The following is a 12,098-nucleotide window of genomic DNA, read 5'->3' on the forward strand; positions in this document are numbered from 1 at the left end:
CTAAAAACTCTATCTCATTCTCCCAAAAAATATCAGGCTCCTGTCTAATATATACTAGAGTCTAACAGCATCATTTGACACAAAATAATACTCACCTGACTGAGAGAAGAGACAGAGCTCTCATTACCATGGTTCTTGCCAGAAGAACCTGAGCAGCCGCAGTCACTCTCCTTAAAGCCACCACCCGGTCATGAGGGTTTGCTAAAGCAGCTGCCTGCTCACCTAGTGTTATTCTTCCAGAGGAACTCTTTTCTACAGAGCCATGGCAACCTGAAAAACATATCCGGACTAATGAAAAATTTTCCCATTCTATCTCGGCTCTGGGTTGCAAGGAAACACAGCAAACCAATGTGTTTTGTTCATCTGGACTTAGTTACACAGAAAATTCCTCGGGAGAAATAAATATTTCTAAGGCAATAATCTATTATATATGTTTCTTAAAATATTTTGGTTTCATTTATTTTGCTCATATATCATTTCTATTGATACTAACAAATAAAGATATAGTTTTTTAAATATGCTTTGAGTACAAGAGAAAAGGCTGAGTCATCAATACTAATTTTTTATTTTGTATTCCCAATAGCAAAAGTTACCCATACCTTCTCATGCAAATAAAAAAAAGACTGCCAAATTGTTTTTAGTCAGTTCCAAGATTCCCTTATCAAAATAAATACAAAAAATAATCATACTCATATTTTATAAATTTTCTTTTTATCACTTCAATATTTCATAAAAACAAAAAATAAAAAATACTACATTATACCTTCAAAATGTTAAAACAACTGGCTAACAACCCTTGATGGGGTGGAACAATGTGTTATTATTTACCACCTAACCTAAGAAACAAATTAATATAGACTCTATAAAATCCACGCCAATTAGCATTTCAGTTTACCTATTTGCATCAGAGTCTCTTCCATACTGTTGGTAGCAGTTACCATTGCTACCGATGCTCCCAAGGGATCACTGTCGGGGAACTGAACTGGTTCTGGTACAATGCGTCGGTCGTTTAAACCAAGTGGTCCAGCAAGTAATTCAAATTCTTCTTCACCCGTTAGCTTTTCATCTTCATCAACATCCAACATGTCCCAGTCTTCTGAAATTTAAATAAATAAATGTATGGTATGTGAATATGAACATGACACAACTCTACTGGCAATGGTTACTATGAGATATGTCTAAAATGCAGATGGAAGGAAAGCCCAGTGCCCACAAGATGAATTACGGCGCCGTCTCCTTGGTGACCCAACCAAAGTGCACTCCTGAGGCATAGTGAGAGTCTAAGGGAAAAGGAGCCAGAGCAGCCAAACCCACTTAAAACAATAGCAAACGTTACAGCTGGTAATGGAGGTTTCAACTAATACAAGCTATTGTTATGGGGTCAGCAAAGACTTCTTAACCCTGTCCATAATCATTAGAGATGATGATTTCAAGGAAATGAATGCTCCAGATAAATTCATGCTGTCTTCAATTTTTTATTTATTTTTCTCAATTAGAGAAAAAATTTGAAAAAAAATATGCCATACAGAAATTAACATTCTATGGTCAAGCTAGTATTTGAATCCAGGTCCTTTTCCTTTGGTTTTAAGAACTAGGACTGTTGCTTTCAAACTACTTTGAGCTTTTTACAGAAAGTTTTAAGTTAACATGTACCTAAATACAAACACATACACATAAAGGTAAATTTTAGTAACAGATGTTAAGCAGAAGGTATATCTAAAAACACATGTAAAATAAAGAAGCTCTCAAAACAACTACCTTCATACACACTGTCCTGCTTGCCAATTAGATCTGGAGCTTGTCCCTTGTACCTGCACCAAACATGAAGAACATTGTATTTTTATACAGAACAGTTAGTACCCAAAAATGCAAATTAAGGCATTAGAACATTTTTAAAGGTCATTAATAAAGCAACACAAAATAAAAGTGTTTCATGTTATGCACTAATAAAAACTACTGGTATGTAGGTTCACACAGGTTTACAAAAATCAGTGACTATTTTACCAAATTACTGGGGAGGTTTCTGGGTCACCTACAACAACTCTTAATCAAAAGCTATTCCAGAACCCGTAAAGATTTTAATAGTTGTCAATAAGGGCAAAAATCCTATTCACTACAGATGAATTGCTATTCAAGGATATAAAGAAGTAATGTTTTCATGGAAGCTCATTTAATCTAAACTCTATTTTTTTAATCAATAAAAAGATCTTAATTAAGAGGTCAAAAACAGGGTAAAAAACACCAGTGAGAAAAACTGACCATAAGCTTCCTAAAGGTTAAGGCAAGGGTCCTGCCCAGAACCTGCCAACAAGTCGAAGGTTAACGAAATCAAACTCCAGTGAAGAATCTGTTCCTAGGCTACAGGCTCCCAGCTCTGGCAAAACATGAATTCCTCAACCTCCTCCATCCTTCCTGACCCCAATTCAGCAATCATGGGACTTAAGGAAAGGTTAAGTGTAACTTCTCACATGAAAAAAGCTGTAATTCCCATGTCTTGATGAGAGATACTTTATACTCTTCATTCAGAGGGTTTGGAGATCTATACAATTTCAAGGTACCTTTCAGAAGTTGTTGTCTTGGATTTGGTCTTCAGGGCTAAGTACTTCTCCCTGCAGCTGCCACACAGCAGGTAGTATGGATTTCCACTCCCACATTCACCACCAAACCAGCCATCCACATAGGAGCCATTGCTGCGGTAGCCCTGGCGGTTTGCACTGCGCCCACAGCCAGGGTGATTTCTCTTCATGTGCTGATTGAAACTGACGACGCTGCATTCACACAGTTCACACACCACCACTTCTTCCCTGTCTTCAGACTCACAAACATGCTGCACAAAATTTCATATCAAATTATTAGTCAATTTAACATAAAATTAAGAAGAGGAAAATAGATATTTATATATTAATGACTTCGTTTACACATGCTGGAGTATTTGCAGGATGTTCATTAATGTTACGTAACAAATTTCTTTCAAATCAGAATTTAGATCTCACGATCTGAAGGTGTTCTTTGCCCTTTCTCAATCTGGTAAGTTATAATAAAGGTAACTCACTATCCTACTGAGAGGAGTTAATAAAAATGACAATTAGCCCTATCTCAAATGATTTTTAAAAAAATCCTAATAAAGCTACTTTTCATCTGGCCATAACATGCATATCTCTTATCTGAATTTCTAAGAAGTCATTTGGATTCATTTATCTTATTAACGTAATATAGTAGATGCTCTTTTCTGTAGGACTTAGACCTGTGAAGTTTTCAGTCTCCCTGCTACAAAAGCATAATGCTAAACAACGAAAACATACAAACCCATCATGTACCCTGGCCCTGGATGGAAGCAGTTACAAGACCTAGGTGGCACTGGTTGTTAGAATGAGGCATTACAGTGATTAAGTGGAACCTACGAAGGAGAAGAGCATGCATTCAGACAGCAAGGTGAGCACAGCAGCCATGTTCTACACCCAGCACAGCTGACTAGGACCTGATGCCTGTTTTGGAATCTATCTTTGATATTATAATCAAATATTACCATTATATGGCTCTATTCATCTAGTCTGGGGAGAGAAGCAATAAAATCGCACAGAGAAAGCAAGAGAGACTTTTTCTTACTAGTTTGTAGGTATCAAAGTAACATCAAGCGTTAGAGCCCCAAACTTTAGGATGAGATGTAAGACTTTTCAGAGTGTAACAACTCTAGGCAAGGCTGTTGTTAGTAAGTTGTATGAACAGGAGGGCAGGAAAATAAGTCAGAGCAGCCCCCGCTGCAATCACACACACCCAGGTAGGCCAATCCAGTACCTCTGGGATCCACATTCCCAGAATATCATTGTCACTGGTCAGGTCTTGTCCAAACATAGCTTCCATCGCTTCATCATCAAGATCAATTTCCAATTCCTCATCTAAATTAAAGTCATACAGCGCCCCTGGGTCTTGCTGCAAAGATATTCCTTCTCTCCGACTTTGATTCCTGTGGGCCTGCACAGAGCGGTATAACCCCGCTCAGAACAAAACAAGAAAGGCATTTTATTTGCATGAATAAGTAATTCTAAATATTTCGCCAGTTCTTAACTGCCATACATGCAGGAAAGAGCCTAGCTCAGCTGATTTACTGGGATTCCAGACCATAAACATAAAATTTTACCTATCACGTGTGTTTCCTCTCTGTAAAATGGGGAAGAGCACTCCTAACTACAGGGCTGTTAATAGTAAATAATCCATGTAAAATACTTCATAATGTAATACAGAAAAACACTCAATAAATATGGGCTGTTAGTATTCTTTTAGGGTTATTTTTTTTTTAATCAGTCCCTTTCACTATATATTAACTACACATCCTATATTTTCTAGCTCAATCTCAACTTCTCTGTTACCATAAATCACTAGAAAATTATGTTTTAATAGTTCAAAGATCAAATGCTATTTTAATAAATCACATATCCTAGTTTTTAGTTTGGAAAATATGTTCCCCTATAAATTACACTTCACATGTCTAGAGCATAATACTGCAAGTATTTTACTAAAGTAGCAATGGAATTTATTTTTGCTTATCTAGGGCCTTACCTACTAGTTTAGCCCTAAGGCCCAGAGGACATCAGAATAGCCAGTGCCTATTTTGGCACAGTGCTCTTTTCAGCTCCTTCTCACTATTAATGTTAAACTTTAAACATGCATCTTCACTTCTTAAAGTATAAATTGCTTGACAGCAGAAAGCATATTTAGGAAAAATCTCAGGATCTACAAGTAACCAGTATAGACTTTTGTACCCAGAGGAAGCTTAAAAATAAATCTATGAATGTATGCTGTGATTTCAATGCAAAATTATGTAAATAGAGAGTAAAATGCAAATAGCTACTCTGTTAATGTGGAGGAACTGAGTACTTAGTATCATTAGTTTACATCTTCTTTAATGTTGCTTTCACACTGACTTTCAAATATAAATAAACTATATGACTTTTACCATCAGAAGGATGTGAAACATATCAATTACCTGCTCTTGCTAGCAATGTGCGAGCAGCTAAATCAAACTTGTGCCTTCTTGTTACTGCTGAGCGACCCCTAGCTGGTGGTCCACTTCCAGAAGCTGCATTCTCTGTATGGTCCAGATTATCAGGACTACAAGTGCAAATTAGAAAGCAACACAAATTTTTAAGAACCACCATAAATGGAAAGCATAGGCACAAGCTCGCTTTTGGTATTGCGTTTTCCTCCAAACAGTACCAAGAATAAAATATATTTACAATAAAACTGAAACATATCTTTGTCCTTGGAAAAGCTCCTAAATTATAAATATGTCATATTGCCCTGAGCAGTAATTTTATCTATTTTTTTTTTTACTTTTATTTATTTTTTAAGTAGGCTCTATGCCCAACATAAAACTTGAACTCATGACCCTAACATCAAGAACTGCATGCTCCACTGACTAAGCCCGGCCAGGTGCCCCTATCTAATTATGAATTATGCCAACAAGGAAATGATGCTTAATGCATGTTCAAATCCAAACGAGATCAATGGTTTTAATTAAATTCTAAATGATTAAATACTTAAATTTGAAATGATTGAGAATCCCTGCCTATGAGAAACATATTTCAAAGTAAGTTATGAAAATATCCACTGAGCTTGTCAGAAAACATCTGCATATTACAGAAGACACAAGCCTTGTTAACCAAATGACTTGATGGGCTACAAAGAAAAATGAAGATTTAAAGTACTAAAGCGGGGGGATTTGGGGAAAAACTGTGGAGTATTTTATTACATCTCATCTCAGGCTATGCATTATCACAGAATTCTTTTTACAATTAAAAAAAATGGTGTAGGGGCGCCTGGGTGGCTCAGTCATTAAGCTCTGCCTTCAGCTCAGGTCATGATCTCAGGGTCCTGGAATCAAGTCTCGCGTGGGGCTCCCTGCTCTGCGGGAAGCCTGCTTCTCCCTCTCCCACTACCCCTGCTTGTGTTCCCTCTCTCACTGTGTCTCTCTCTCACTGTGTCTCTCTCTGTCAAATAAATAAATAAAATCTTTAAAAAAAATTTTTTTTAATGGTGTATTGTACTAGACATTAAAAACTAAAGAAAAAATGAAGATATAAATCTATATTAAGAAAAGATTTAAAAGTCTACTTCTATACACATTAAGTCAATTTCCAATATTAAAATGAACATTCTAGGGGCGCCTGAGTGGCTCAGTCGCTAAGCATCTGCCTTCGGCTCAGGTCATGATCCCAGGGTCCTGGGATCGAGACCCGCATCGGGCTCCCTGCTCAGCGGGAATCCTGCTTCTCCCTCTCCTACTCCCCCTGCTTGTGTTCCCTCTCTCGCTATCTCTCTCTCTGTCAAATAAATAAATAAAACCTTTAAAAAAAAAATGAACATTCTATATCACTTATAAGAGAGAAAATTATTTTATCAGAATGTTTATTTTGTTTCAGAAAAAACTTGTTTTAATTTTCAGTTTCCTCTTTTCAGCTTAATTTTATATAAAAATTATTTCCTTTTCCATGAAAACATCTATTCAAGTCAAAACTTGTGATGTCCTTTTTACCCTTCACAGAAACATAAACTTGTAACTGAAATATCCACCTTATATCTCTAGTTATCAACTTTACACACCATTAGAAGCATCTATGAGGGGAAATAAATGGGGCACTTGGAACTATCATTTATACCACATAAAACAGAAATACAGAAATTGGAATCTCACCTTTCACTAAAGCCTTCTTCCATTTCAGCAGCATCAGCTGATGGGATGTCTCCTGGTGACTGCAAATAACAGGGGTCATTTGACTTCCCACCACTGCCTAGGACTGCTGCTCCGTGCCTTGAGTCTGCTGTGCTGCCTGACTGGGGCTCCTCCTCATCCTCATGCCCAGGGTGCTCTATCATCCACATGGCAAGGACAGTGATGTTTTGGGCATCAGCCTCTCCTCGAGCACCTGAAGAGGGAAAAAGAAAAGTATGATACTGATTTGGGGTGACATAATTAGTTATTCAGGGTATCAGTTTAACAGTGTCTGCTACAATGCCACTGTAACTAAATCGGTTTTATGGTCTCTTAAAAAATATATCACCCTCAATAATACCAGGCTTCTCATATCCACATATACGGATATGTAAAAATGTGTCCTACCTGTGGCTTCCATGGCTTTGGCAATCTGCCGGAGAGAGAACCCCATTTCCAGCAAGGGTACTGCAATTGCTGGAGGAGGAGGAGAAGTTGAAAGTCTACTGCTGGGGTCTGACAAGGCTGAGACAAAAGAAAGAGAATAAGAGCCTATATCACTACATACCATGAATAAAAAGTGTCCCTACACCGTAAGTCCCCAATTTATTAATACTGTACAACTTTAATGAAATTTTTTTCTATTAAGAATTCGTGGGGCGCCTGGGTGGCTCAGTTGGTTAAGCGACTGCCTTCGGCTCAGGTCATGATCCTGGAGTCCCGGGATCGAGTCCCGCATCGGGCTCCCTGCTCGGCGGGGAGCCTGCTTCTCCCTCTGACCCTCCCCCTCTCATGTGCTCTCTGTCTCTCTCATTCTCTCTGTCTCAAATAAATAAATAAAAAAATCTTTAAAAAAAAAAAAAAGAATTCGTGGGGTGCCTGGGTGGCTCAGTCTGTTAAGTGTCCAATTCTTGATTTCTGTTCAGGTCATGATTAACCTGTGATTAAGTTATAGCTAATATGATTAACTTACAGCTTTTTAAGGTTTTTCATAAAGCTAACACAAAATAAAGCTGCTGAAAAAATTTTAAATGTTTTATTTTGAAATAGTTTCTTACTTACAAAAATGTTCAAACTTAATGGAAATTTGCAAGCATAGTACAAAAGAATTCTTTTACCCCTGGCCCACTGGAGAGTAAGTAGCAGACATGATGCTCCAACTCCCCTGAATACTCTAACATATCAACTCCTACAAATAAGGACACTGTTCTGCATAACACACCACTGAAGTAAGGAAATTAACAATGTCAACATCTAATCCAGATCCCATTCTAGTTTCACTAGAAGTCCTGATAACGTTCTGGACAGTAAAGGATCCAATCCAGGATCATCCTTGCATTTAGTTTTCCTATCTCTTCCATCTCCTTCAATTACTTTGATACTTTGAAGATTACAGACCAGTTATATGATAGAAAGTCACTCAATTTGGGTTTGTCTGCTGTCTCTTCATGATTTGGCAGGAGTACCACAAAACTGATGCTGCCTTCTACTCACTGAATTCTATTAAATGGTACATTATTTCAACTTGTCCCATTACTGGTGATACTAACTTTGATCACTTGAGTTAAGCTGGTATCTGCCAGGTTTCCCCACTATAAAAGTACTCTTATTTTTTCCCCTTTGTAATAAATATTTGTTGGGAGGAACTTTGAGAATATGTAAATATCCCATTCCTCGTCAAAGTTAGATTCACTAGCACCCATTAATGTTTACTGGCTGAATTAATTATTATGATGATGATGGTTGACAAATGAGGATTTCCCAATTCTATCATTGCTTTCAGATTTATCAGTCTACTTTCTCCATCAGTATAGGGTTATAGATTCTCATTGTATTCATGGGTTATTATATGTTACTGTAATTATGATTTTTATTTTGATGCCCCAAACATCCCAGATTTGGCTAGTGGAAGCCCCTTCAATTGGGTTTCTATATCCTTGAGGCATGTGCCCATCATTCTTTGAGTACTTTATCACTTTCTTGCACAAGCTATTCCAGGCTCATCTCATACTTAACCCTGAAATCAGCCATTTCTGCCAGAAGATCAGAGTTCCCTTTTAGTAAAGAATGGTATTTAGAAGACAGGATCTTGGCAATAGGTGTGCTTATTGCTACTAAAGCATCACTGCTCCTAGGCCCTCTCAGTGGACAGTGCTGATAGAAGCCCTCTGCACCATGCATGGCCTTGATCCCTAGTGCCGAGCTATGTGGACATTTCCTCCATGACCTGGGACTCCAATACCCTATGCTAGGCCACTCCCACAGACAAGAAGTTTCCTTCATTCCAATCTGGCTGATACCCCCAATCTGGACCACTATGCCACCTACCTCTCAAATCTGCTGGCATGAAAGCCTACCTAGGTTGGCCCCACTTAATGTTTTTGAATTGAATTAGGAAGTAAAGAAGAAGGAAGGAGGGAGAATGACAACTTCCATTTTTGCTTAAAAAATGTCACTACTGCCAGAGTGGTAATAGGCCTGATACATCTGATGGACTTCTACTTCTAGCCATCATGGAGTAAGAGAGACTGGATTTACCTTCAACAACTAAAAGAAGAAATAGAATGTATCAAATGATGGTCTGTGGACACTGGACAAACAGGCTGTGTAGGACAGTGATCCCTGAGAGAAGGAAATCAAACTAGGCAAGGTGTACAACTGCCTCAGCCTACTTCCTGGAGAGAATTTCCAAGCTGCAGTTCAGGTAGGGCAAATTCAAGCTAAGCTCAGTGGTCTCTCTGAATTGAGCAGACAAGAGTAGAGAATTCAGGTTGCTAGTGTTCACAGGGTAATACCAGAAAAGAGAGAGCTGTACGGAAAGAAGAGAGCTGCACTGAAAGCGAACTCCAAAAATGTGCAGAGGGTCTTTCTCTTTCCCTCATGTCTTCAGCTGATGCTAATGCAGCAGCTATCCAGAGCTGGGGAAAGAATCACCAAGAAACAGCAGGCAGAACAATCCTTGGGGCTTACATAGGGTTGGGAAGAATTTGTGTTACCACAAGCCAGAGAGAAAAAATTCTTGATACACTAGGCACTGGATAGAATACAAAGAAAGGTATTGGTTCAGTGATGGGGAAAAATTCAGCCAAGCTAAAGGCTGCTGTCCTGGTCCCTCCTAACAAAGATTAAAAGGAAGCCTTGAGAGAATCAAATTATTCCCAAATAATTTAACTACATCCTATGACAAGGCTAATTTAAATAAATACAAACTATTCAGCACCCAACAAGGTAAAATTCACAATATCTAATATTCAATAAAAAATCACCAAACATGAAAAAAACCCAAGAAAATACAATGCAAAATGAGTTGAAAAATCAGTCAATAGAAACAGACCTAGAAATTAGATAAACGATAAGTAAAGAAGGATATTAAAACAGGTATAAAGTTGATGCTCTTTTCTGTGGACTCCATATTTGAAAATTCATCTACTCATTAAAGTTAATTTGTAACTCCAAAATCAATACTCACGGCACTTTTTACAGTCATTTACATGCACACAGTGACAAAAACATTTCAGTCTCCTGACACATTTGTTCCCAGCTGAGACAGAATAGGTGATGCTCTACATTCTTGTTTTAGCTCTGAGACTATAAACAAGTCTCCTCTTCATGGTCTATTTAGTCATGTGTTTTGCATTTTTGTACCTTTTCTTGGTGATTTCACTGTTTAAAATGGCCTCCAAGCATAGTGATGAAATACTGTCTAATGTTTCTCAGTCCAAAAAGGCTGTAATATGCCTTATGAAAAAAATATATGTCAGATAAATTTCATTCAGGCACGAGTTATGGTGTTTTTGGGTCATGAGTTCGATGTAATGAATCAACAATATATATTAAATAGAAAGAATGTCTTTAAATATAAACACACATAAAATAAGGCTATATATTGATCAGCTGACAAAATGTGATCAGAAGCTCACAGAAACCTAGCCCTGTATTTCCCTGAGGAGCAATAGTTCAGTTTTCACTAATTCAGTGTTCACAAACTTTACAGAACATAACTATTCTAACAATGAAAACTGTTATTCCATGTACTTGATAAGGCAGAGAAAAGATTAAGCATGTTAAAAACATAAAAAATTAAAAAAAAAATCTACACTCAACTTCTAGTTATGAAAATGACAATGTCTGAATGGAAAAATACACTGGATGGGATTATGAACAATTAAACACTACAAAGAAAAGATTAATGACCAGATGACACAACAACAAAAACTATCAAAAATGGAAACATAGAAAAAAGACATTAAAAAAATCAAAGCATTAGTGATCTGTGGGACAACTTCAAGTGGTGTTGTATACCCATAACCACAGATACTGAAATGGAGGAATGTGACAGAAAAAAAAATCTGAAAAAATAATGGATTAAAAATTTCCAAATTTAATGACAACTCTAAATCTACAAATCCAAGAAGCTCAACAAACCCCAAGCACAAGAAAATTGAAGAAAGCTATGTCAGGGCAGGTCAAATCAAACTGCTTAAGCCTAGTGATAAAACAGAAAAATCTTAAAAGCACCCATAGAAAAAGGCATATTACACCAAGATTAGAATGATAGAAAATTTATCATTGGAAACAATGCAAGCCAGAAGATGGTAGAGGATCTAAAAGTACTGAAAGAAAAAAACTATCAATCTAGAATTCTATATCCAATGAAAATATTTTTCAAAAATGACAGTGAAATAAACTCTTTCAGATATATAAGAGCCAAAAGAATTCATCACTAGCAGACCATTACAAGAAATGTTAAAGGGATAGCAGAAGGAAATGATACCACCTGGAAATCTGGATCCACATAAAGGAATAAAGTATCTCAGAACTGGGAATTATGTGGGTAAATATAAAATACACACTTTAGTTTTCAAATCTCTTTTGTTCACAGCAAAAATAGTTAACAATGTAAGGATGCCTAGGTGTCTCAGTTGGTTAAGTGTCCAACTCTAGATTTCAGCTCAGGTCATGATTTCAGGGTCATGAGATCGACCCCTACATCAGACTCCGTGCTCAGTGAGGAATCTGCTTGAAAGTCTCTCTCTCCTGCTCCATCTTCCTCTCCCCACCAAAATAAATAAACAGATCTTTAAATAAATGATAACAATGTATTATGGGGCTTTATAACATATTATATATAAATGTATAATAAAAGTTCAAAGACTGAGAAAGAGGAAATAAAAGCATACCACTGTTAGATTTTTTTAAATATACATGATAACACTACTTGAAGACAGCCTGTGATAATTAAAGATATATAATATACACCTGAAAGTAATCTCTAAAAATACAATATAAAGTATAGCTAATAAGCCAACAAAGGAGATAAAATGAAATATTAATTTAATCCAAAGAAGGTAGAAACAGAGGAAGAAAAGAACAAAGAACAGATGACATG

The 12,098-nt window shown here is 37.0% G+C and overlaps 1 protein-coding gene across 1 annotated transcript in view; it reads right to left on the bottom strand.

Moving 5' to 3' along the window:
- HERC1 (HECT and RLD domain containing E3 ubiquitin protein ligase family member 1) overlaps positions 1-12,098 on the bottom strand; it is a 146,889-nt gene that overhangs the window by 41,379 nt on the left and 93,412 nt on the right. The window contains exons 40-47 of the mRNA XM_044918258.1: positions 7,118-7,234; positions 6,692-6,923; positions 4,985-5,109; positions 3,775-3,995; positions 2,559-2,827; positions 1,759-1,811; positions 896-1,096; positions 96-270 (exon numbers count right to left, since the gene is read on the bottom strand). Coding sequence (XP_044774193.1) covers positions 96-270; positions 896-1,096; positions 1,759-1,811; positions 2,559-2,827; positions 3,775-3,995; positions 4,985-5,109; positions 6,692-6,923; positions 7,118-7,234 — 1,393 coding nt within the window. The remainder of the gene's footprint in view (positions 1-95; positions 271-895; positions 1,097-1,758; positions 1,812-2,558; positions 2,828-3,774; positions 3,996-4,984; positions 5,110-6,691; positions 6,924-7,117; positions 7,235-12,098) is intronic.

This window comes from Neomonachus schauinslandi, chromosome 9 (genome assembly GCF_002201575.2).
Source record: "Neomonachus schauinslandi chromosome 9, ASM220157v2, whole genome shotgun sequence".
NCBI lineage: Eukaryota > Metazoa > Chordata > Mammalia > Carnivora > Phocidae > Neomonachus > Neomonachus schauinslandi.